At 43.9% G+C, this 27819-nt stretch overlaps 1 protein-coding gene across 2 annotated transcripts in view; it reads right to left on the bottom strand.

Moving 5' to 3' along the window:
* Positions 1-27819, bottom strand: part of Adarb2 (adenosine deaminase, RNA specific B2 (inactive)) — a 560555-nt gene that overhangs the window by 33719 nt on the left and 499017 nt on the right. For both annotated transcript variants that reach the window (XM_026788354.1, XM_026788353.1), the window contains exons 5-7: positions 24081-24249; positions 20188-20339; positions 7668-7836 (exon numbers count right to left, since the gene is read on the bottom strand). In XM_026788354.1, coding sequence (XP_026644155.1) covers positions 7668-7836; positions 20188-20339; positions 24081-24249 — 490 coding nt within the window. The remainder of the gene's footprint in view (positions 1-7667; positions 7837-20187; positions 20340-24080; positions 24250-27819) is intronic.

Below are 27819 nucleotides of genomic sequence, written 5' to 3'. Positions count from 1 at the left end.
TATATATATATATGCCTTGCCACTTTCTTGATTGGATCATACTCTTGACCTGGGGGATTTTAAAAATTATTATTAATATTGTTATTATTACAATGCTGGGGATGGAACCCAAAGCCCGAGAATCAGGAAAGTGCTGTAGCACTGAACTATAATTCTAGCCATTGATTCTATGGGATAGGGTCTCCCTATATAGCTCAAGCTGGCCTTGATCTTGGGATCCTCTTGGCTCAGCCTTCCAAGTGATGGGATTATAGGGATACTTAGGCCAGAGATTTAGTTCTGTTTTCTGTGAAAGCCTGACACTTACAAGGGGTAGTTATTTCTACCCACTTAGAACTTGTGAGTTAGCCTTTCTGTCCAGAATGTTTAGCATCAGGGTTTTAACTAAGAGTTTTTTGTTTGGATTTCTTTTTACTTTTTATGTGTATATGTCATATGAGTGTTTCTACATGAGTCAATGTGTATGTGTGTGTGTGTGTGTGTGTGTGTGTGTATGTGTGCGTGCGTGCACATACACAGACGCTCTATGTACCTACATGTGAAGAAAAGTACAATGGATAAAGGATAATGGGTAAGAGTCCCCCCTCCTAACATACGAACTGACTCTTTTATAACAGAGAACTCCACTCATTGGATGCTTCCTAGAGGAGCACAAGGTCTCATGGAAAAGAATCATGAAATGGAACTTCAAGGGGTTTGGTTGATGTTCCAATGAGGGTCTCATCCCTTGATAAGGAATTAGAACTGTCAGGATGGTCCACAGTTACAGTCACTATTGTCTGCCTTGGAGATGAACTGTCCTTGTGCAGACCAAAGGAAGGATGGAGTTCCAGTGAAAGCCTCGAATTCTAGACAGAAGAAAGAATGCTTTTGAACATTAGCTGACAGGTAACTAAAGGTGTTTTGTGCACTGTTATTTTATGGTTCATGATAAAGCATGACAGAAATTTCAAGCTTTCTGTATCATTTTCTTGTTGTCCTGTAAACTGATCATACCACTAACCCTGTAAAATGAAATCAATTTTTACTCATAAAATTCTGTACCTAAAAGAATGGCTGTTATTACCTAGCAATACTATCCTGTAGGTGCCATTGATCATAAGCAGGGAGCCCAGGTAATATTTTTGATCTGCACGTGGGGGAATGATACAGCTCTGCTAATTGTTCGGATCCTTGAATATATCAGGCTCCAGTCCATTTTTCTTTAATATTTCAGGGAATTTTCAAAGAGAACCACAGATTTTTCTAGTGGATATGTTTCCTCCACCTTAATTAGAAACACCATATTATTATTATTGTTATTATTATTATTATTATTATTATTATTATTATTATTATTGCTCATCTTAACATGCAGAAGTCCCAAGAAATAAAGGGTGAGAAAGAAGTCACCTGGACTCATTTTTTTTATAGTGCTCAAGCAGAACTACATTTATTAAGAGAGATCTACTACATAAATCTACCACATAGATCTCTCTTAATAAATGGAAACTGTATGTAGGGCTCCAAGCATCATGTGGGATAAGACTGATTTTCTTGAAAAGAAAACCCAGTAGGTTTAGTTGATATTTAACACCTCTGTAAGATCTATGGGCAGCACAAATAACTTCTTGCCTTCAGTGAGAAGATTACAGTCGCCTAAAATATTAGTTTCCAAGTGTCGGGGAGATGGCTCAGTTGGCAAAAGTGCTTCTGATGCAAACACAAGGACCTGAGTTTAGACCCCACGTTGCATAAAAAGCTGGTTGCAGGGCACTTGTCTGCAGTTCTAGACTATGGCGGCAGCTCCCTGGCTCACTGCCTCCCCAACTGAGCTGAATTGGTGAGCTCCAGGATCAGTGAGAGACACCGACTTGAAAACTAAGGTGGGGAATGATTGAAGAATATTCTGGACCTTGGCCTCTACTCTTCATGTTCACACACCCACCTGTGTGCTTGCCATTGAATGCACACCTGTGCACACATATGAAGACCTGAAGCCACATTCAAAACAAAAGCAGATAGGGTAGTGTGTGCCTGTAACACCAGCACTGGGGTATGGCAGAGGCAGAAGGATCCTGGCTGGTCAGTTTAGCTGAATCAGGGAATTCCAGGCTTGATGATAAAAAAAAAAAAAGGTGGAGAAGTAATTGAGGAAGACATCTGATGCCAACTTCTGATTTCCACAGTGAAGGTTTCACATGTATATGAGCCCTTGCAAATACATGTGCACGCGTGCGTGCGCGCGCGCGCGCACACACACACACACACACACACACACACACACCCTATTTAGGGATGAATTCTAAGGAAGAATGAAGATTCCTTAAAACAGACAATAAATGAACAGCCAGTCTCACATAAGTTATTTCTAGAATCTCTCTATACTTGGTGGTCTTAATATACTGGCAGCAGTTAGCTCCCTCTCTTAAAAAGCAGTACGCTTGTAGCTTATTCTAGTTCCCTTGGTGCAAATGCTATGACCCGACCAGTTTTGAGCTGCCAGTCTGAGGTCACTGAGCACAGTCTTAGGAGGTACACTGGTTTGGGCAGCAGCTCATGACTTTATAAAGATGTTTGTAGTATTCCCTTATGTGGACATAGTAGCTGTAAATAATTCCAAAAACACACATATTGGTCAGATGATTCTGAAGTGGCAAACTTGAAGTGTTTACTACTTTTAGTATAATTTAGCTGCAAGTGTGTATATTTTCATTTTTAATAATGACTGTATTTAACATCTGACTTTCAAAACTGCTTGAAAAATTTAATAATAAATCCCCGAGTGCAGCTGGTTCCAACGTGATGAGATATTGGGTACAGTATATCATGTGTTACAGGCTGTGCAGTCCAGTGTATCCTCCAGTATTTTATAGACTATGTTTCCTGTTTTTGCATGTGCAGAGCCTCACTTTCCCGAGCACTGAGTGTCAGTAATCCATTCAGTTAGCAAGTTTTGTATGCACCTGTGTGTGAAGGTCCTCTGCTCTGAGCAGTATTTAAGCCCTAGGTTGAGATTTTGTTTCTGTACAGGCTAGAAAACAAATGAACAATCCGTTATCAGACTGTCTCTTTGTGAAGCCTTCGTACAAATAATGCACACTGCAGATGCTTATGGTCTTGAACCATTATCATAACATATGTTCCTGCTCAAAAATGGCAAATGTGCCTCTGTTCTAAAATAGCTCATGTATGAGCACTCACGTTCCTATGTTATGCTCAGGGTCTGGCTGTGGAGGAGGTACAAGGACTTCCATGCCAAAGGAAGTGGTTCCTCTGCCAATTGCTCCAGCCTGGTCCAGCCAGAACTGTTTAGAGTGACTGTATTATCTCTGCCACTGTTGTGGTCATCATTACCCTGTCCTCATCATCATTACCAATAAGCACTGTTTATCAAGAGCCATCATGTGCATCTCACTGTGACAGACACCATGCAAATCAAGTGGCATCAATGATCCCATGAAGGTCAAGCTCAAACACAAGCAAACAGCATTAGGTACCGTATCCCTGCCATTTCAGGGCAGGAGACAGGGTGTGTGATGGCATGGGATAGGAAGAGGGCAGGGCTGCAACTTACCAGCATTCCCTGCAGGACAGGGAAGCGATAGCACACTAGGTGATGAGAGGAGATGGAACTGAGCAGTTAGTGTGAGCTCAGAGCTCTTTGGTTGAGGAGTGTGTGTGAGCAGCAATGAGATGGAAGGAGGAGGGAGGAGGGAGGAAAGGATGGAGGGATGGAGGGCAAGAATAGGAGAAAGGCAGGAAGATCCTAAGACAAAGGGAGAGAGACATGGAGAGTGACAGACAGAGAAATAGAAAGACAGAGGAAGAAACAGAAAGGGGGGCTAGACAGGAAGATACAGGGATAGATAGACAAGGGACAGAGACAACAAGAAAGACAGAAGAAGAGAAGAGACTGAGAGAACAAGAGAAAATAAGGGAGGCAGAAGAGAAAGCGAAGCTCAGAAGGAGGAAACTGGGAGATGCCCTTGAGGGGTCACAACAAGATGCAAGGGCATCTCTAAGTTCTGGCCTCCATCATAGCCCTCTGTTCTGTCCTGTCTCCTCCTACCGTCACCACATCTGGCAAAGAGGACTTAAGTGGGTGGATGGTGTGAACCCACCTGGTGCCAGGGGATTGGTTCCTGGGCTAGTTCAGGGAGTGGTCTCTCTGTGGCCAGCTGGAGCAGAGACATTACTGTTTCCCCTAGCAATTGCCTTCTTAAAAATAAAAGGCTAGAAGTGAGGTGTGGTCACACATGCACCCAGGAGGCTGAGACAGGAGGATCACTGCAAGCGATGCCAGTTTGAGTTTCACAGTGAGTTCTGGCTCAGCTTGTGCTACACCATGTGGCCCTGTTTCAAAACCACCGAGAGAAAGCTGTGGTGGTGCAGCTCCCAGGACGCCAAGGCAGGTGAATCCCTGAATTCAAGACCAGTCAGGGTTTCAGAGACAGCCAGGGTTGACAAAGAAGATCTGTCTCAAAAAAAAAAAAAAACAACCCTAAAATCCATGCCAAGCCAAATAAATAAACAAACAAATCCTAATTTACCACCACTACCACCACCACCACCACCACCACCACCACCACCACCACCAACAACAACAACAACAACAACAACAACAGTTCCAACAAAAAATACCAAGAGAAACAGTCTAGAGTATTTTCCCATCCAGGACATCATTTGATTATCCCTCAAGATGATGTAAAATGAACTTCTGCTTTTTTTCCAAGGGGATTTTATTAAAAAGATAAAGCCTGTCTTTTGAGCATTACCATCGATAGACTTGCTGGCAACCAATATAAGGTGGGTTTTGTAGCCCGTTTAATTTAGCATCTATTGATGTTTAAGATCCCAGAGACAAGATTTCATTTCTGTTGCATTAATTTTCTTTATTTTGCTGGAGAGCCATAGAATTAACTTAGAAAACTAACATTGTCTGAGGGTATCAAGAGAATTTTTGTTAAAGTGAAAATTGCTGCATTTTTTTCTCCCTTTCACTCCAAGAAGAGATGAAAATATTGTAAAGAGGAATATATTTTCTTTTCAAAGATGGGCTGTTTGAAGACTATAGGTTGTTCCCTGTGATACAGAAATCAGAGCTTTGATTTATGGTCATTTAGCCCTCTCCTTGTTCTGCCAAGCCATGGCCAATCAAAGCCAGGGCCTAAATGGTGCTCTTTTTTCTATAGCTACTTGGTAATTTCCCACGAGAATTTGGAATCACTGTTGATAGAGGCTCATGTTTTCTCGGCTCTGTAGCCCCAGAATCCTCACAGGATAGGGTCAAGAAGGAGACTTGGATGCTGACTTCCGGACTTTGGGGTGACACTTTGTGCTTCCATACACTGTTTGATGTCCCCACCTTGAAATGCGAGCGGAACGTAACCCTCAGCACCCCTGGCTTTGGTGGAGTGAAAGATGCTCAAGAGAGTCCTTCAGGGTACAGAACTTAACATAGCTTAGTTGGTTCATGTACCTTTGTTGAGCATATAAGACACCTCAAGTCTTATACAGGTACTGGGACACACAGCTTGTGCCTCCTTGGACTTTAATTTACTGGGGGATCTCTTGGGATCATGGGGGGGGGGTAGCTTGTCTTAGACTCTAGATCCTATATTGGTGGCAGAACTTTGTGCGCAAGATGCTTGCTGTTTTAGGTGATATACTCAGCTCTCCTTGGGCCCTTGGCCTTTATTTTCCCTTTAACCTTCCCATCCCTTCTCCATTCATCCCTTTCAAGACTAAGATTCTCATTTCTGAACTAGCTGCAGCTGCAAATGCATCCATGTAGGACATTTTAGGGGCATCAAAACTGTTGGAATTTTTGGGTGCATGCTTGCTTAGAGACCACATTAGCCTAGGATGCTCAGTCCCCCCCCCCCACTTATGTTATAAACTATGTATCAATTTATTTATCATGGCTTCCAAAAGAGCTTCTGACTCACTCAGTTTTAAAGATGTATTTGTTTGTTTATTTACATGCTTGAGGTGTGTGTGTGTGTGTGTGTGTGTGTGTGTATTTGTGTATGTATGGTTACACATGTCTGTGCTTCCGTAGGGGCCAGAAGAAGATGTAAGATCCTTTGGAGTTGGAGGTACAGGCCTTTGCAGGACTCCTAGCATTTTTTGTGGGCACCGGAATCAGAACTTCAGTACTCATAATTTTGCATCAAGAGTGCTTGCCCACCAAGCTGTCTCTCTAGCCCACTCCCATTCTCCTTTCTAATCTTCCTATGCTATGGTTGAGGTAGCTTGGGGCTTTACAACTTTTTCAGGCAGGTTCAAGCTGCAAGGACTCCTCATCTCAATGCATAACTTGTAAGTATTTTTTGAGCATGTTTTATGGAACTGTTCCTGCAATGGGTGGTATCTTTGGGCATTGGAATTGAGGTGTGCAGGGAATGGATCTTGGGCATCACAATGAGGCTAAGGAGAGGGAGACACACTCCTAGTGCAGGCCTTTCTCAAGTAGCAGGAGTCTGTGAAGGACGCTGAGATGCCCTTCCTGCAAATCCCTTCTCTGCACCTGGATGCTGAGGCTGCTCCTCTCTGAGAGGAGCCTGTGGAGGCTCTTGGAACACCTTTAGTGCAAAGTAAAAGGTGCATCAGAGAAAAACTCTCTTTGTTTTACACTCGGTCGCATTCCCTGACAGTGATCACAGCATCCAGAGATGGCAGATCTTAGCCCGTTTTTTCATTCCTCATAAAAGCAATTATTACAACTTAACATTGCAACAGAAGAAAAACTAATCCTTGGGTCAGAGATTTTTGACCTTGCTGTGGTCACCTGAAATTGCTAGGAATGTGCTTTTCCCTCAAGCCGGTGGAATGAAAAACATGGAGGGGGATTTTGTCTCTCCAATTTCCAGGTGGATCTATATATGCTTTTCTTTGGGTTCACCTTATTACTGACAAAATTTGGGAGCATGGGGGTGGGGAGGTAGAAGGAAGGGGGAGAAGGGGAGGGTTGAGGAGAGCTTGAAGGAATGGGATAGTTGAGATGGAGGAAGGACAGATATGAGAGCAAGGAAAGAGATAGCTTGATTGAGGGAGCCATTATGGGGTCAGCAAGAAGCCTGGCTCTAGAAAACTTCCCAGGAATCCACAAGGATGACCCCAGCTAAGATGCTAAGCAGTGGGAATTTAGATTGATATTTTTTTAAAAAGTAATAAAATAAAAAAAGCTATTACATCTAAAAGAAAAAAAAAGAAAAATATGTAAGGGCAGGGACTCGGGCCATAGCTTAATCGGTAAATTTCTTGCTGCTTACATGGAAGGGTCTGAGTTTGACACCTCAGAACCTACATAAAAGGCTTGTTGGGGTGGCGTGTGCTCATAAACCCTGTGCTGTGGAGTCAGAGATAGGCAAATTCCTGGGACTCACTGGTCAGCTAGGCCAAGGGTGAACTCCAGGTTCAGTGACAGACTCCTCCTCAAAATACAAGGTGGAGAATGACAGAGGAAAGCACTGAGCATTGACTTCTGGTTTTCCAATGCCCCCGTATGTGTGGGCTTACACAACATGCATATAAATGTGAACATGCACACCTGAGTCCTTGATGACAAGCACCGTGTTTCTCGGAGTGGGTTCAATACGAAGACCTGCTTGGGACCTCTCTTTGCTGTCCTCCTTGAGGTCCATAGCTGGTTTTTAAAACAGGACAGCTAACTGGGCTCTTACCTGGCAATCTTGTCTGTGCAGGACATGGTGACTAGCTGCTCTCCCAGGAGGATGCCATCCCACGTCTGGACTGCACTGGGACCTCGGACAGGGACTGTCCCTTCCCCAGACTCAATCTTGGTGCGCAGGTGGCCTCGGAACTTCCTGACGATGTGTTTGCTGCTGTTCACTGGGAGAGAAGAAGTGACTGTGAAAGGTGGCAGGGACACTGGTCCAGAGACATAAGGGTTGGAAGTGTGACAAAATCAAGCAGCCGGGGCACAGGGGCGAGTCTGAGACGTGAAGGCGGGTGGAGTTTACTCGCTTCAACAGTGAAATGGTTAAGATCTGGGATGCAGATTTCAGCCTGGGATTGGCCGACTACCCTGTGAAGACCACAGAGCAGATGTCTCAGAGACTCTGTGGGGCCACATGGTCCCCATTTACCCTTCTTTGATGCACAAAGCTATCACTGGGCTGATTCGTCAAATAATGCATCTAACACTGAAATTTTGGACATCATTTTTTTTAAATTTTATTGATTTTTATTGAGCTCTACGTTTTTCTCTGCTCCCCTCCCTGCTTCTCCCCTCCCCTCCAACCCTCTCCCAAGGTCTCCATGCTCTCAATTTACTCAGGAGGTCTTGTCTTTTTCTATTTCCCATGTCGATTAGATCTATGTATATCTCTCTTAGGGTCCTCATTGTTTGGACATCAGAATTGAAATGTGTGATTTTTGTAAGTTGTAAATTACAGTCAGATCACCCTATCCACAGGTTCTGTAGCTGTGGATTCAACCAACTGAGGTTTAAAGACATTTGGTCCAAAGATTGCATCTGTCTTTTCTCTGGTTATTATTCCCTAAGCAATATAGTGCAGCAGTCATTTTTATCATATCTGCATTGTGTTAGGTATTATAAGTAACCCAGCAGTGATTTAGGGCTTATGGGAGGATGTGCATAGGTTACGCGCAAACACCATAGCGATTTGATAAGGGATCAGAGCATCCTCTGCAGGGAGTCCTGAATGGTCCCAAGAATACCCAAGGATATTGTATTTTTCCTTTGAGCTTTTCCGATTTGTTTAAAATAAACTTTACCAAACGTATAAGGATATCACAATACCAGTTTTACGTAAACTTTTCTAGAAATAACAAAACCGGAAGAATACTTCCCAGCTGAAGGTGAACATGGATACAACCCGGAGGGTTAATTGTGAGAAAGAAAGGCATAGACCAATGTGCCTCGTGTGCATTCTAGAGAAACGTTTACAAATTACAGGCAGTCATACAGAAGGGATAATTGCTTGCAGTCAAGGAGGCTTGGTTTAGAAATGCCTCTCCACTTGTTCCCCAGCCACTGACAATTGTAAAGCCATGCCTAGCTTTCAGGTCACCAAAAGCAGGTGTTGGGTTGGGTTTGCCTCTCACACTGGTCTAGATTTTTATCCCGGTGTCACTAACTTGCTGTGTGACTGTGGGAAAGCTACTTAAAACCATTGTGACATGGTTATTTCCTCTTAAAACAGCACTGTTGATGGTGCTTAGCTGCTAGGCTGTAAGGGTTAGGAAAGCCAGGAGGTCTGAAAAGGCTGGGATAGCCCAGATAGCCACTGGCCCAGGAACAAATGAAGACAATGTAGAAAAAACACACAGTGGCAGTTTCTGCAGCCATGAGGAAGAAAGAAATCTTTACTGTTCAGGAAAGTAGATGGAACTGGAGGTCATCACTATGATAATCAATACTGACTGGTTCTGGCATCAATTAAAAGGCAAACATACGTATAGCCATCATCTCTCTGTTCTGATTGTGAACGTGACTGGCTGCTTCAAGCTCCTCCCCAAATTTCCCTGCACTGAAGGACTGGAATCAGCGGCTGTAAGTTGAACAACCCTTTTCTGCCTTAAAGTTGCTTTTGTCAGGGTGTTTTCTTTTTTTTTTCCCACCTCAGTAGAAAGTTAAACTGGGACAACGGTGTTAAATAAAACGAGCCATATTCACAACAAATATCATGTGTTTCCTCTTACATGCAGAATTCAGATCTGAAAAATTTATATAGCTCCTGAAAGTAGAAGGGGGCTATGTGGGGGGACAAGAAGGGGTGGTGGCGGGAAGAGAGTCAAATATTGAATGTTTCTCTCTTATGAGGAAATTCAGATTAGGAAGAAGAGGGGAATTATTTAGAGGGAAGGGGACCAGTAGGATGGGAGAATGGGAAAGGAGGATGAGAGTGGATATGAGCAAACTACAATGATATAAATGTGGAAAATGTCATACAAAAGTCACTGTTTTGTGCAGTAATGGACACACATACACACACACACACACACAACTTGGAGCAGTTCTTCTTAAGTACTGACTACCAAGGGCTGGGATGAGGGAGGTATTTTCTTTGCCTGCAAATGACAAACTTCCTGAGGTTGGTGTACATATGTCTCTTACAAGTCCGCCCTGAGCTTTTCCTTCTTCCCAGACCCTACTTGACACATATACACCCATACACATTACAGTGTACGGTCCACAGTTACCTGTTGAACCAGCATGAACAAGAGAAGCTTCTTACATTTGCTTTTCTTTCTTTCCTTAAAAAATTCTATACATCGAGTTTAGATAATATGGTATTAGACAAATGCCTAACTAACTGCTTCATGTACAAATTCTACACACAGTAGCATGAGTAATTATTAAAAGTTTTAAAAAGTGTTTTAAGACTTGAAGGCTACATTGATGTAGTTTTGCCCTCATTGATTCGCATGGACATACTGGACAGAGCATAGCCAGTTGTGGACATCTCTCCTGCAGAGATTACAGTGATTGTTTCCAGGGTACTTCACACTGATCCTACGAGCTGATGTTCCTTCCATACACATTTATAGGATATCTCTTGGACTGAAAGAAATTTCAAAGCTTAGGGAAGATGAACTTTTGAGTGACTCCAGACAGCTTTTCCACTGGGGCCAGTTTAATAAGTGATGAGATTTGTCCCTGTGCCATCCATGGAAAGACAAACCAAGGAGAGAAACAGAGCCTGGATGTTGCATTAAGCAAACTTAAACGACGCTACACGCTGGAAGATGCTGATGGTGGTAGCAAAGATGATGGTGACTGTGGAGGTATTAATGATGACCTCATCATTAGATGAGGTGGTATGGGAATGATGATGGCGGGGGTGCGGCTACTGGTAGTGTGGATATGGTGGTGGTGATGATAATGGTGACTATGGAGATGATGATGGTGGAGATGATGATGACAGTGATGATAAATATGACAATAATACTGGTAATAAAACTGTAAATAATAAATATAGTTCATGTAACTCAAAAATACTTGAGATGACTTGGGTTTAACCCTGGACTTTTACACAATTCACATGGGGTCCTTCCCAATATTAACTTTCTATGGCAGATAGCATTGGGAATGGGGCAGATAACAATACTGACAGCTTCTATATAACAACTATAGTGTTGTCCAAAGGTAAGGGACTTTACTATCCTGCCTGGGAGGCAGATTTCAGGAGATATGGTACTTGCTATCCCTATATTCTCCAAAGACACTACGCAACATTTTCCAGGCCTTGAAAGTTGCCTATTATAGTTTAAAAGCCTTCTAAATATTTACCATCCCTTAATGTCAAGCAATGAAAAAGCCTGGACAGAGTTACAGTATTTCCTAGGAGTCAACTCAAAGTTTTAGGTTAGATTAATTTTGCCTCAAGAGCCAGGTGTGGGAGATGCTCCCACGTGTGTTTTCTTTGCCTTTTCCAGTGTGTTCCCTGGTGAATCTGCGTAGGCCCAGGGTGAACTGAAGAGCTGGTGAGCTCCTACAAACCTTTTTCCCTGGCTCTGGATCTTTCTTGGCTAATTGCTAGAGGTAGGAGGGAGCTGAAGATGACACTTCAAGTATAATGAAATGCCAATCTAGCCAGCAACTGCGGGAGATTGACTTTAGATAATCTGCAGTAGGTTGAACGTGTCCTTGAGACAATGAAGGTGTGGAACTTTAAAATCCTGTCTGTCATATCCACAGACAGTTCCAAGTCCATTAGACCACTGTACTCTGATTCTTATACCCAGAGACCACCAGCCTCATTTTTACTGTGTTTATTAACTTTTTTGGATTGATAGTAAGAAAATAGAGTAGTAATATGTTTTAGAAACTCATCAGGTGAATATTTAATTTTTTATGAGCGGCTCAAAAGGGGTGGTGAAACATAACTAATTAAACATTATGCCTGCTCCAGTGGTGTGTGTGTGTGTCCCTGTGTGTGCATGTGTTTAGAGATCAAAGTTAAAAATTAGAAAGAAAGCAATTTAACAAGCAAAAACTCCCAACCCCCCCAAAGGTATAAGAAAGGAAGAAAGGATTTTTAAATACTAAATTAAAAATTCAAGTTGTCTTCAATTAGAACATTTTAGAAAGTGTATTGGTGAAGTAGCCTGTTATTTACTCTAATAAAATCTCAAATAGTCACCATGTGGTTATGTAGATGATCTTTGTTTTATTTGCATTATGAAACTATGAAAATGTATTGCTCTGCAATGCGTGAACATGATCCTATGTAACTCGTTCCTGTGTCCAGTAGAACATCTGAAGATAGGGATTTAAGGATCCATGTTTTAGGTCCCTGACTGTCTGTGGGATTGTGGCTCAGTTTTGTGCCTTGCCCTTTTACACAATGAATGTGACTGACTTAAGTTGACTGCATTATGCACCTCGCACAACACCATTGATATCTATCTTATATAATCCTGTTATTTTATGACATCTTGTGGAAGATTTATTATAGAATTTAATATGCTAAATCATTGGAAATGATGGAAGAATTGAGCTTGCCAGGTTAATTAATGAAAGGGGATTCCTAAAGAGGCCACTGATGATTTGAGAGGAAGACAGACGTTGCTCAGCCATGGGGAGGTGTGTGGGTCGTGATATTCATCTTTAACATTTAGGATCTTTAATACAACCCATCATTATTATTTAAAAAGTTTCTTACCAGTATGTATAATATGTTGAGTATATTCCCTCACCCTATTCCTCCCTGGCACCCCGTTTCCTGCCTCCTCACTCTCATTAGTTCCTTTTATTCTCCTAGACAATTTCATTTAATAAATACATGCATGGTTTTATGTGGCCATGTTAGCTTCAGGAACCATAACTGAGAGAGGACATGTAGAAGAGTGAAAGTATCTCTCACCATGCATAAACATCAAACTAAATGAGTCAAAGGCTGCCAGAGAAGACCCGACTCTCTGAAACGGTCAGAGAAAAAAGTAAGTAAAAACACACCAAGATATAGGCATAGTCAAGGACTTCCCAACTAGAACCCTGGCTGCTCATGGAATAAGACCAACAGCCAACAAATGGGACCTCATGGAAATAAAAGTCTTCTGCCCAGCCAAGGGAACTGTCTAGTGAGTGGAGGAATAGCCCACATGATGGGAGAAAATCTGTGCAGCTAAGCCTCTGACGAAGGTTTCCTATCTAGAAGTAACTTTCAGGCATTTGGCTCCACCTCAGTGGACCTTGGCCTAGAACCAGAGGGAATCACAGGAGTGAGCAGTTTTGAGTTTCCCGAGAGGAACAAGCGGCTCTGGCTTGCAGAGACTGTTGCTGAGGCAGCTTTCCCCCTTCTGCTGCATGGAGCAGACCATGCTGAGAGCCACGTGTTCTGCACAGAGCACTGTGTGGCCTTGGCAGAGACTCTGCCACATTGCCTTTTCCTTGTAGGCCTCTCTACTAAGTAAGAAACAAATGACCTGGCTGGTCAGGATGTGATATGAGGTAGTTCTAAGCCAGTGACCTGAAACATGACTGATGTTGTGATTCTCCTCTGTTGCAACAGAATCTTTGCCAAAGAAAAAGCAACAGGAACCCAAATTTGAAAAATTTCTTAGGTAACCCCATAGGTAAACCATGATTGGATTGGAAGCAACTGAACCCAGTGCATTCCTAAGCATGTAGACAACATATCTCTCTAAATACCACGAGCCAATTGTCATTGATTCTGTACTTAAAGATTTTGGTCTATATAGATTCAGAGAAACACAGAAAATTTACAGGACTTGTTGATATCACCAGCACCCTTGTCTTGTCCTTGGGACTTGGGAACCCTGCCTTTGGCCTCAGGGAGCTGGGTTGATCACTTAGAGTTTGACCTATAGTGCTCTAGGGACTCAGGAAACCTCCTGGCTATGAGTTGGAAAGGTCTCTGGGAGAAGAAAGTTACTCTGTCCTATTGGGGAGTTGGACATGACCTCCTAGAAATTCTAAATCAGGCTGTGTTCTCAGGGGTCTTCTAGTTATTCACGAGTGACCCCTGAGACAATGCAGCTATTGCTGTTGCCCTTGGTTGTGTCTCACAGGTTGAAGGTAAGCACCTGTTGATGAAGACATTACACACATAGGATGCAGGACTTGGATGACTTGAGTTATATCAAACATTAATGACTTCATCTTATGCTCTAGCTTCCACAGCACTAGAAAGTACTATATAAGTTGCCGAGGGAGGGAAGCAACTAGTAGCCTACATATCTGTGACGCCTATGGACAACAGTGATAAGCATGGCAAGATATCCATACAGGTGAAATAGTGGCATTCATATGTTGGTGGTAACCAATGGCTAAGTAGACTAAAGGCTCACCTAGCAGGAGGGTAATCATGCCTATTACTAGAAACCTAGCCCTAGGAATAGTGAGGTCACATATCTTAGAAAAGACTCTACTACTGCCACTTTGCTAGACTAGCATAATTGCCAACTGCATTCTAGATATTATCCTTATACCCACAGATAGGCGTAACTATCACTTCTCAGCAAGAAGATTCTATATTCAGCAAATGAAGACCATTAGAGAAAACCACAAGACATAATACAGAAAATGGGTCATGTGTGCCCTAGACTCAGTGAGTACATCTGCAGCCAGCACAGCTTCTATACCTATGTCTCAGGGGACATAACAGAAGAGATTGCAGACAGATTGTAAGAGTCTCAATACCAGGAAGTCTGCTGTGGGATGTCTCTTCTAGAAATTGGTGCATAAGCAAGACCTAAACAATGACAATATCAATAGACATGATAACATGGAAGGGTCAGACATCATGGGCTCTCACCCTTAGACAAATAATATATGCAAAAGAAAAATGAGCCTCTCCCAGGGATGAGCCCCGCCACCAGCTGGTCATCCAATATAAAGTGGCCAGCCCTGAAAATCATAAACACATAAACAACAAAAGGGACTCGGTAGGTCATCTATCTATCTGTCTGTCTCTATAATAATCAAGAAAGAGGCTCTCAATATGCAAATGTAAGGATGGATATGGAAGGGATTAGAAGTAAGGGACATGGGTCCTGGAGTGATAAAAGGGAATAGGGGACATCTGTAATTCTGTTTTAGTTTAAAACGTGTTAGAAATCATCGCTCAAAACTCTGGAAAGCGTTGGGGATACGGTTCTGTTTTAGAGGTCTTGCCTCTCATGAGTGAATCTTTGAGCCAGATTCCAGCACCACGTTAACTGGGTGTGGTGTACACTCACAAACCCCAGCAGATGAGGAGAAATAGACAGAGGATTGAGAGTTTGAGGACACCTTTGGCTACATAGCAAATTAGAAGATAGCCTGGGATTTATGAGAGCCTGTCTTAAGGAAAAAAAAAAACAAGGCAAACAAAACTACAACAAAACTACAATAAACAAACAAACACAACAGACTCCAAAACCTAAAACTGTAATCTTTTTCTTCCTTAGGCTGTTCTGCTCTGTGTTTCTACACTGATTAAAAGGAAGGAGAACAATTTATGTCATGCAGTTAGGTCTCTTGGACTTAGAGTCATGTTGTCTTTGGGCTTGTAGACTCTGATAAACCACATGTGGTCACATGGCCTTATGCATGGATGTGTTCTGTGTTATATCCACGTGAGCTCAGGTGCATATGTTTATATACATGACATACATATGCGTACGCAGGTGTGAGGGAGAGGATGAATGATCCTGCCACAGCTGCGAGCTGATAAAGGTCAGCACACTGGGGCCTCCACCAGGAGCTGCACAGCAGCTGTCTTAGACCTCGTGACAGAGTGGGAGTAAAGTGACAAAGAGCTTCAGTGATCAGCTGCGTCAGTGCTCTGTGCCTGGCAGAGACAGAAGCTCGGGAAGGCAGAATCCTGCCCAGGAGCTTCCTTTGCTCTGGAATATCCAGATGAAGATCTCAGTGGAACTGGCTGAGTGTGTCTGTGCTCTTACATTTCTGTGCTTAACCACACCACACTGGCAGTCAGGGATAGGAAAGAGGGCTCCCAGTGTTTCATTTAGGAACACGGCCCCTGAGCGAAGTTGGAGTTTCTGCAAATTAACTTGTAGGGAGTGGGTGGTGCCAGCTTGTGGACCTCTAGGAGAGCTCACAGGAGTTTTCCTAGAGGCTCTCTGCGAGCCTGCCTTTGGCCAATTGTCACTATTGTCTTTGGTCCTTTGCTGGTCCTAGAAGAAGCCCCTAAAAGCAAAGACCTGATCACTCAAATTCCATTATCCAGCAGTTCAGCCCTCCATAAAGGGGAGCAATAAAAATAAAATCAGTGTATGAGGGACAGCGGGGAGAGTTGTAGCAATGTCTCTCAGGTGGAAATTGAGGAAGCTGCTCCTGAGAGGCGTGGGGGATGCCGAACAGTCTCTCTGAAGGCTCCTTCAGAGGACAGCACGCAGTTGGCTTTTCTTGTCCTTTTGGAGCGATGAGGGGAAAATGATGCATGGCTTTTAGCTGATGAGTCCACTTTGCAAGACAGCAAGTGCCTACCTTCTCTGTGCTCCCCGGTGGGCCAGAAGACACCCGCTTAAATCAACGGTATGCAGGTCTAGCATCTTGCCTTTGCCTGCCTTATCCATAGCAACACTGTGAGGAAAAGGCTTCATTTTTTTCCCTCCTACCAGCACCTGCCACTTCTTAAAAGCACCATGAAATAAAAGACATCTGTGTGTGGAAGCGAACCTCAGGGGGCCTCTGAGAATGCATTTGTTTGCTTTTCTAAACCACTGACATTGCAAGTTAGAACTGAAGGCTGAGAAGCCACACTTGGTGCTTGATGTACAGAGACACGGGAAACCCAATGAGCCAGAATGGTCCCCACAGGGGACCGAGGCCTCAGGCAGGGTCGACATTCTTGTGGTCCTCACTTAGCCCTCTCCTAACTCCTGCTGGGGCTACAGAGGCCAGGGAGGGAGCTGAATAAATTAGAACTAACTCCGAATGTTTCAAAGAGCTATTGGGAAATGGACCAAATTTCACTGATATCTAGAGACGTTAGTATCATGTAGATCTACCTTGATGGATATTATTAAGAAAATGAATCAGATCCTTCCTTCCTTACCTTTTAAATCTTTCTATTTCCCTCTCTCTCCCCACCCCCTTTTCCCTCCTTCTTTCCCCCCTCCTTCCCTCCCTCCAAGCATGCATACTTGCGCGCATGTGTGTGTGTGTGTGTGTGTGTGTGTGTGTGTGTGTGTGTGTGTGTGTGTATGAGCCCAAGTGTGTGTATGCCTCAGCATCAAAAACCCTGGGTTTACAGATGCTCCTGGCTTCCTTTTTTCACAAGGGTTCTAGGGATTCAAACTGAGACCCTCATGCTTGTACCACAAGCACTGTACCCGCTGAATCATTTCTCCAGCCCAAGGTGTGGCCCAGACTGGCCTCAAACTCATGACCCGCCTGCTATTCAGCATATTTTACCAACATGCATCACCATGACTGGCCAACGCATGATGTGCTGATTAATTTTTTTTCTCAGTTTTTATTAGTTCTTTGAGAATTTTGGACAATATGCCTTGATCACATTCAACTCCCTTTTAACGCCTCCCAAGTCTTTCCACTTTCTTACCCACCCAAGTTTTAATAGTCAACTTGATTAGATTACGGAGCATCTAGGTTAGTGGAACATACTCTGGGATCTATGAAGACATCTCCAGAGACCATTAGCTCATGAGGGCTCTGACCTGACTACTGGAGTAATTCTTAATGGATCTGAAACACCATGATATCATTGGGAGTGGTGAGAAATGGGAGTTGAAGTCTTTGGAGGAAGGAAGCCACTGGAAATGTATCCTTGGGGTTATAGCTTGCCTTCTGTTTTACCTCTGTCTGTTGCTTCCTGGTAACCATGATGTGAACATACTATGCCTTCCTTGTCATGATGGTCTGACACTTCTGCAAACATGACCCCAAACAAAGCCTTCTTCATTTAGGTTGTTTTCGTCAGGTGTTTTATCACAGAGACATACAAGCGATCAGACATACAAAAGAGCCTAGAAAGCTCTTCGAGCACAGACAGTGAAACTAAACAGTTGTAAGTGTATTTCTATATAAACACAGTTAACTTTTTCTGGGGTTCATTTGAGCTAAATAAAACATAAAATACTTTATGCAAAAAGCAATATAGTATATGAAAGAGATCTGAGTCTCAGGAAGTTATCAAACCATCAAATGTGTCCTGTGCTCAGAGGAAATCTCCAGTGGAAACACATCACACTCCGTGGTTATTAAGGGTTGGTTCTAACCCTCTTTTCTCCTTGTAGATGAGGTTACATTTATGATCCAATCTCCAAAGCCAGGAAAGGAAGAACATTTATCAAATTCCTGCTGTGTGCCAGGCTTGCGTAGAGGATGCTCACAAAGACAAAGAAGACACTGGAAAGCAGTAGGTCTTTAAATCCATATATGTTTAGCCCATTTGTCTACCTCTCAAATTGGATAATTACTCAAAAAAGTTCTTTTTCATTTTTGTCAACTCCATTGCTCTACCTTTAAGAAAGAGTTTGGCAGGGATTCCCTACATTTCACATGCTTTAGAAAGTAAATGGGAAAGCCAGGCTGGAGTGAGAATCAGAAAAGGGAACACACCATCTGAGAAACTACAAGCACTGCCCCAGCAGGGTGAGGGGGGTGGTGGTGCCTAGCCAACATGATAGTAGACACAGCTTTGGCCCAAGGGCAATGGAAATAGAACAAACCATGGGAGATCATAGAGCACAACACTTCCTTCCCTAAGACTTTTAGAGAAAGTATGTGTGTGTGTGTGTGTGTGTGTGTGTGTGTGTGTGTGTGTGTGTAGGAGGCCACCTGTTCACTCTGGATGCCCAGAATGGAAATAATCACACAGAAACTATATTCTTTAAATCACTGCTTTAAATCACCATTAGCTCTAGCTTCTTATTGGCTAACTCTTACATCTTAATTTAACCTATTTCTAGTAATCTGTGTATCACTACCAGGCTGTGGCTTACCAGCTAAAGTTCTGGCATCTGTCTCTGGCAGGGCTCCATGGTTTCTCTCTAACTCCCCCTCCTTTCTCCCAGCATTCAGTTTAGTTTTCCCCACCTACCTCTAATCTACCCTATCAGGCCAAGGCAGTTTTCTTTATTCATTAATGGTAATCACAGCATACAGAGAGGACTCCCATATCAGTGCACATGTCTGTGAGATGGACACTTTTTGTAAAAGCTTGAAGACCTAAGCTCACACCTTTAGAATCATGTAAAGCTGGGTGCAGTGTTGAACATCTGCAATCCCAGTACTCCTATAGTGAGATGGGAAGCCGAGACAGGAGAATCCCCCAAACTCAGGGGCCAGTGAGCCTGTTGTGTACAGCCACAAGCAACAAAGAAAAAAAAAATCTGTCTAATAAAGTGGAGGGTGAGGATGGATGCTGAGGTTGTCTTCTGACCTCCACAGGTGCACTGTGTCACACATGTGTCTGTGCGTGCGTGCGTGTGTGCACGGGCACACACACGTACACACATCACACATATGTACAAATCAATAAATAAATAAGGAAAGAATGAAAACAGAAAAAGAGTTTGGAAGACTGTGAGTGTGTGTGTATGTGTGGTATACACATAAATAAGTAAAAGATGTACGCATGTTACAATAATAGAATCTAGCATAATTTAAGTGAGAAGGTAAGAGTCCTTGATTTTTCTCTTTTATTGTCAAGACACAGTGGCATCAATGACACCAAAGACGTTGTGGACACCCACTTTTGTCCTCCCTCCTGGGAATGCACAGTGGTGAGGGAGGGGACTGGCACTGTGGGTCCTAGAGAAGGGTTTAGTAATGGAATTTTTAAGTTAATGGACACTACACTTTGGCCCCTGGCTATGTTGCAAAAGTTGAGTTTCTTTCTCATCCAAGTTGCAAATGAAGGCAAAAAGAGCTAGTTTGAGTTTGCTTTCACCCCATGTAATTCTCATTTGCTTTCTCTTTGGTTCCATTTTCCAGCCTGGGATACAGGGATTGTCTGACCTATTAAAACAAAGCTGAGTGCTATGGTAATTATATAGCTAATTTTAGACCCCAAACTACTTTTCTGCCAATGGTTGGAGCAATTCAGACTGAGGTTTTGGAGGTATCTAGCTAATTGCAGCAATGATTCACTTCCATCCATCCATCCATCCATCCATCCATCCATCCATCCATCCATCCATCCATCCTACACACAAGATGCCTTGGCCAAGGTGGCCTGGCATTGTTTATTGACAAGAGGCAAACTTGTGGTTTCTTACAATCTGTGGTGATTTCATAGGGAGAGTTGAGTCTGGCATCTCCGCAGGGGGACGTGCTCACATAGAGATGGAAGAGGATGTTTTCTCGAAGCCTGTAGCCTCCTTCCTTTAAACGAACGAATATTGATCTCTCGGAGTCCTCTCGATGCTTGCTATGGACACAAAGAGGATGTAGGTCACTTACAACAAAACAAATGAAGATGTTCTGATAGGTGCTTGCTTTTGTCTTGTTTTGTGGGGTTAGCAGTTCCCCAGCTTTTACCTTCTCTACGCTCATATGTTGTTTGCCCCTTGCATGAACACTTTGGGAAACAGGCCTCAGTGAAACTACCTGGAAACAGACACAACCAGCAGTAATGTTTCCCTCTCCATCCTCCCTGAGCAGCCACACTTTAGCACTTCTCTCTCTCTCTCTCTCTCTCTCTCTCTCTCTCTCTCTCTCTCTCTCTCTCTCTCTCTTTCTCTCTCTCGTGTGTGTGTGTACATGTGTGTGCATGTAGGTCAGAAGACAGCTTCAGGTGTTATTCCTCAGGTCCTCAGGTATCATTCACCATTTTATTTTTTGACATTGAGTCTTGGTTTGGAACTCACCGTGTAGGCTAGGTTGGCTAGTGAGCCTCAGGGGCTGCCTGTCTCCACCTTCTCAACTCTGGGATTATAAGCACGTGCCACTGTGCCCGGCTTTCCCCCCCCTCTTCTTTTTAGGCATGAATTCTTAGTGTCATACTTTGGTCTTCATTCTGTGTGAGAATCACTTTACAAACTAAACTATCTCTCCAACCATTTGAGATCTATCTTTTACAAGCCAGTATCTACCATTACAAAACCACAGTCCTCTGTGCCTGCAAGTCACCATTCACGAGGTGTCCTGAGACACTACTAACGCAGCCTAAGTGGGCGCTAGGGTGTGCAATGGAGGGAAAAGGGATTTTAAGCAGTGTCTGAGCTTGAGTGCCAACAAGCTAGGTGGAAACAGCAAACAGTGCAGAATTGGCTTTTTAAAAATCATTCTGGGTAGATCTAGAACAAACCCATGCCTCCTAATCTTGGAGCTTTATATCTTCTTGTTTCACAAAAACCTTCTTCACAGCCTTTAACCCCACATTTTGAGCAGCCCTGCCTCCCCAAGGAGGAACGATACCACATTGGGCACTGAAAAACTGAGCTGTGTTTTTTCTTTCAGACCCTTCTGCAAGCCCCTGCAGTCTGCTTTCTGCCATTCTTGCTGTTTGTACAAGTTCTGCCTTGTTGGTGATGATTTTGCATCTCAGGGCCTTGAGATCTCCTAGGCAGCAGAATGGACATTGTGTCCCCAGAAATCCTCGAGACTCCTCCAAGCTCAGGTGTTACTGCCTCCTTTCTTGTGCCCAAGCAGACTCCTCCATCATGTGTGGCTCTTCTCCTGCAGTCCTGTGAGCAACTGCATCCAGTCTTGGTTCCCAGTGCAGAGCCAGACCCACAGAGGGAAAGCTCACTTGTTCTTGAGGCCCTTGGCAGCCATTTTTGGTACCCTCCTGTAGACAGGGATGGGTGTGACCATCTTAGACTTTTCCAGATAAATGTGAGGTGCCTAAAATGCATCCAAACCCGGGCAAAGTTGACTGGATTGTCTTCTGCAACACATACCCAAGGTGGGGGGACTGGAGAACGTTTCCAACTGAGTTGTTGGGTTTTCAGTAGAAATCCTTCCTCACATATTGAGAGATTTCCAGCTCTTGTCTATCCCAGTTGACCCCTCACCAGGCCTCCTGGAACTGATGTGGTAATATATCATGCTGCTATGCGCTGCTCAGAGGCTCAGATAAAAATTAATTGAGTGTATTAAGGTATTGCCTTTATTCCAGTCTGCTTGGCATCTATTGGGCCCATTTTCCCTTTGTGTGACTTCTGCACTTGCTAACAGGTTCATGTGAATGAGCCACTCACTAAAGCCCCTCTGAGAGGCCATTATTAGTGAATTCAAGGAACCCTGTTTCAAACGATAAGAAAGGGCAGCCGGAAGATGCAAAGAAAGAACATTCTGTCTGGGAGACCCATGGCAATTAAACCACTGTGACTGGCTTGCTTCAGGAATGTGTATGGAGGGTCACATGAGCAAATCTACCTGTGCTTCTGCTGGGGTTTATTGTGTCTTCCAGAGATTCCAGCTCATATGACAGCCTGCTATTTCCTGATGGCTGCCATGGGGACATCAGAAGTTCCATCAAATTGACCACATTTCTTAGCACTGGTTCATTCCAGAAAATCATCGTTAAAACGTATATGGCAGGCTTAGGAGATGGCTTGGTTGGCAGGCATGAACATGCAAGTTTATTTCCTAGAACCTATGTTTAAAAACATACGGGTTTGCTGGCATGCTCTTTTGATCCCACTGCCAGGGAGGTGGAGACAGAGCTGATTCTCATCCCTCACTGGCCAATCAGATTACCCTGTTTTGAGAGTTTCAGGTCAGTGAGATGTCCTGTCTCAGAACAAACAAGGTAGATGGCTTCTGAGAAATGACATCTGAGGATTGTCTCTGATCTCCCCCTGCACACACCCATGCACACACATGCACACACAGGGTACATGACTTTACTCACATCTCCTGACTTGAAATCTAAAAGTCTAGGGAATGGATAATAATCCCCACGTATTTGGTAATGTGGGGATGTGGGGAATCTGAGGCCACCAGGACAGGATGACTTGACTTCTTAGGACAAGAACTACAAAGTATCGAATACCTCTATCAAGATGGCTATCATGTATTTTGTAAGAGTCATTTACCTTTGGTTCACACAATGAAAACAGCCTGACCCTGAGATTAGGACTTGGGACAGGAAATAAAATGACGGCCCATTTATGAGCCTGGCCCATGAGAGATGGCCCTAGCTAGACATAAATAATTCTGAACTGTCTAGGAAGCTACGCTGGTTGAGAAATTCTCAAACTCAAACTGACCAGGCTGCAGAGGGGACCCTCTTCCCTTTGTAGAAATTGCTGACCTGTGAGCCCTGCTTGAGGTGGACACAATTTTGTCAGAATGGAGCAGAAGTGTCAGTGTCAACCTGGCACCTTTCCATGGCCGAAATGAAAGTTCTTCCCAGGGAGCAAGCTAATCGATTCAAGTTATCTCACATTATACCAAACAGTCTTTCAACTCAATTGACGGAATTGCGGTTTCAGAGAGCAATGACTTCTATTTCCTGAGAGACAGCCAAGTCAGTTTCCTCCTTTTCTTCCTCTTTCCCTCTCCTCCCTCTCTCTTCTTTCCTCCCTTTCTCTGTCCTTCACCTTCTTCTCTCTGTCCTTCCCTGTTTTGCCCTCTCCTTTTTGGTGGTTGCATTTTTTTTTTCAAGAAATTCCCTGCAATCCGCGGGTGTCTCCTAGAACTGTATTGCTGTCTTGTCCCATTGACATTTGTAATATGAGGAGCGGGTTGGATGAATAGCTTACTGAAGATATGTAAGATCCAGGGATGACTGTGCCCTGTGCTCTTGTGGATATCTGAGTTTCATAAAGAAAATAGCTTTTTTGAGGGATGTTATCGTGGCTGCCTGAGTGTTTTAGTTGAAAAAAATCACCAAGTGGAATGAGCCATGGCAAGATGTCTTCCTGTGTGCCATGCCTGTGGGCGCCTGTGCGGTAACTTGTGTGTGTAACCTGGAGGCAAGCAGCATGCTTCCCGGAGTGAGATGTTGGGTGTAATGCCAAATCAGGCAATTGAACACTTCCGTGTCTGTGCAGTATCCAAAGGGCGCTCCAAGTCTGAATAAACACAGATGCTATATGGTGCCTTGTCACTTACTATGTATGGCATCTGCCAAGTGCATGGCACATTCTGAACTGCCTCATTGCCTGCCTCCTCACTAGCTAAGGTGTGTCAGTCCTGCCCATGCCAGGGGCCCCTTTACCTCAAGTGCAGCTCCAGCTGAGTGTAGAGGAAGTGAAGAAATGCCCGCCTGGCCACAATTTCAGCGTGGCAGTCGTTGACAACGAGCCCCTGGTCACTGATGTGATCTCCGCTGATGCACTTGGTCCCAGAGGACAGGACGATGACCTGCGCCTGTTTGGTGTCCAAGCCTAGGGGACACAGAGGGTGGTCAGAACAGCTTAGGCTTCAAGGACGCCACTGCAGGGAACGTATCAACCTTACTGGAGCCACCAGCCTTGGTGTTTATGGCAGGGTAACGACTAGTCTTTATTGTCAGCCTGACTATATTTAAAATCACCTAAGGAGATTTGTGAGACATGCCTCCAGGTATATTTATAAATCTGTTTCCAGAGGGGACAACCTGTTGGGGAACTTTCATTCTGGATGTGACAGCACCATCCCTTGGGCTGGGAACCTCCAAGGAACAGAAGGCGCTGACAAAGAAAGAAAGTGGAGTGTGGATAATTTCCTTTTCTCTGCTTCCCAACCCACTAGGGCGAAAGTTTCTCTATCCTATTATGCCACCCTGGGCACAAGGGACTGAAATCTCTGAAACCATGCACAAAATAGATAGACCCTCCCTTTACATTGCTCTCAGTTTCTATCACCACAGTCACGCAAAGGTCGGGTCCCAGACTGACAGACGTCATTCTGAGATCTTGAGGCTGGGAGCAACATGGTCACTCTTGTGCTCTGCCCCAATGACTGTTGACCTGATGAGAAGTAAAGACTTTTTTTTTCTTTTGTAGCAGAAGTTTGTGGAAATATTGATACCAGAGATAAAGGAGAGACCGTCATAGTCAAACTTGTCTCTGGAAGAGAAGCTGGGCCACCTCAGGGGCTTTAAACGGACAGAGGTTGGGTTCTTAGTCCCGTGTGCAATAACAATCCAAATTCTAACCCCGAAGATTCAGCCACAGGTCCTTGCCCTCCGGAATGACAGCTGTATCTTCACTGAGATGGAAGTGTCAGAGAGGAGGTGCACAGAAGGTCCGGAGGGCCCAGGAAGGACCCCTAGCTTGGGCTCTGTCTTGCAGACACATCTGTATTTTCAGGGGGAGAGGTGGCCCCAAGTGTAGCATGAATATATGGCCCTCATAGACTCTTGTGTTTGTAAGCTCACTCCCTAGGGAGTGCTGGGTGGGGAAGTTGTGGAGCATTTAGGAGGTGGAGCCTCCCTGGAGGAAGTGGGTCTCTAGGGACAGGGACAGGCATTGAGAATTCACAGCTGGCCCCATCTCCTGTTCACTCTCTGCTTCCTGATCATGGACGCATGACCAGCCATCATCAGTCACTATGCGTTCCTGCCATGGTGCACTGTATGTTATAGGCTCTGGAACTATAAGCCACAGCAGACCCTTCCTTTCTTGTATTGCCTCCTGTCAGCTCTTGCTGCAGCAATGAAAAAAGTTACTGGTATACAGGGTGTTGTGGAGACACCTGAGCATATGCAAGGGCTACAAACATTGGCTTTTTCTTTCCTTCAGCTTTCAGGATCCATGTGAGTTGTGGAATTCAGACGACGTCATTCCTTCACTTTCTACCCCAAATGTACTTCTCTCTCTCTAAGTCCTGCTGGATTCTGCCCTTTGTTTTACTTAGCACACGGTTGAGCATAGTGGGGACACTTGCCTTTCAAAGTCTCATACCTCAGTGGAGGTCAACCCTGTAGCTGGACAAGGTCAAGTAGTTTGGAACACTCAAGAGCGTGTGGTTTCTGTACAACTCGTGCCTCAGGAACAAGGCAGAAAGCAGAATGTAGCTATGAGGCTGATGTTTAGGCCTCTCAGGGCACAGACGTGTGAAGGCTGGTGACATGGCACAGGGTCAGGTTCAGAACACATCCCCTCCACGATCACATTTCAGAGGCTGATGAAGTGGTGTCTGAGGGGGAGTGTCTCTTTTCTAGGTTACCCTGTTTAAGGTTGGACACCTTATCAGAAGTGGGTGCTCAGGGCAGACAGAATGACCAGCTCCTCTCTGAGTCTATTACATTGACTGCAGCCTTGAGAAGGAGCTCTGAGCTGTGTCCACGACCATTGCTTGGGATCTGCTTTGTCTCTGATCTCATTCCAGGGACTCCAATTTAGGGGCACATGTTTATAGGCATGTATTGAATCTCTAAATCTTAAAATCTTTGTATATGTTCATCCTACATGGTATTGTATTACACAAGGAAATTTTAAAATGTTCCTTTGACAGTTTCATGTACATACATACATATATATATATATATATATATATATATATATATATATATAATACATTGCAATCACATTAATTTCTTTACCCTTTCTTATCCCCATTTGACCCCCACCAACCTCACTTTTTCTGACAAGGTTCCATTGTCCTACTTTTATGTCCTTTTGTTTTGTTTTTGGCTTTTTTGTGACCTACTGAATGTAATCAGGGCCAGATGGGTAGCCACTGGAGCATGTACACTCACCAGTGGGTACCACTGAAAACAATGGCTTCCCAGCCCCAAGTAGCCACATATTGCCATTATTTCCCAGAGAGGGCCCAGCCCACTTAAGTCCCTCCCACATCTTTGATGGACTATTGATGGGACCACTCTTGTAGGCCCTGTGCAAGCCACTGAAACTGCTATGAGTTCCTGAGTACAGTGGCCAAGGCTGGCCCAGAAGACAGCATTTTATGGCTCTGCTCTTTATCGGCAGGCTCATACAAAGAATGTTTTAATATAAGCATATATTGTATATTTGAAATATTTTCACTTCATCCTCTACCTCTCTGTTCTCATCATTCTCTCTCTCCCATTAGTGCCCTTCATCTCCCTAGACACTTCTGTTTCTGTTTTATTATATATAATATATTTATATATATATATATATATATGATTTTAGATATCTATATAAAATCTATACTTCCTGACTCTTATATCTAAGAATAATGTCACAAATCCATAAAAGCAAAGGAAGGGAGGGGGGAATCATACTGGAAATTGTAAAGCTTACCCCCTCTCCCGGGAGCTGCAGGATAGATGGGAGGAAGCAGGCAGCAGAACTTCTGCTCACATTCAGTACTTTCCCTGGCTTAGAGGCAAATCTCCCAACTCTGAGGTTTCATAGAGGAACCAAAGGAGTAGCCCCAACTTATTTCCTCTCTTTTCTGGTCTATTTACGGGACACACAACTGCTGGTCTTTGGGGCTATAAAACCTGAGAAGTAAATAACTTTTATGGAGTGATTTATAGGACTGTGGAAGTGAGCTTCTGCTAGTGACCAACAGAAGGAATTCTAACAGCTCCATCAAGATAGCCAGAGGCATTTTGTAAAACACCTTCGGTTATCATCACATCCTCTAAAGACTCTCACTGCAGGGCAAGAGCAAGAGCAGAGAGTTTGGAGTCCACACTGACAGAATGGCCACTTGAAAACACTCTCTTCGAGGTGTCAGAGGGCTGGCTCAGTGTGTAAACTGCTTGAGGACCTGAGTTAGAATCCCCAGAACTGATGTAAAGTTAGGTGCTGTCGCCTGTGTCAGTAATCTCAGCACTCCTACAGTGAAACAGGACCAGAGAGGCACTGGGAGCTTGGGGGACAGCTAGCTAGCAGTGACAAACACAAGAGACCCTGTTTCCAACAAGAGGGAAGGTTAGGACTGACACCTGATATTGAACTCTGACCTCCACAAGTCTACCATGGCATGAGTACACACACACACACACACACACACACACACACACACACACACACACA

Source organism: Microtus ochrogaster, unplaced genomic scaffold (genome assembly GCF_000317375.1).
Source record: "Microtus ochrogaster isolate Prairie Vole_2 unplaced genomic scaffold, MicOch1.0 UNK2, whole genome shotgun sequence".
In the NCBI taxonomy this organism is placed as follows: Eukaryota; Metazoa; Chordata; class Mammalia; order Rodentia; family Cricetidae; genus Microtus; species Microtus ochrogaster.
Note: the sequence above shows the minus strand (reverse complement) of the source record. Positions and strands in the feature narration are given on the sequence as shown.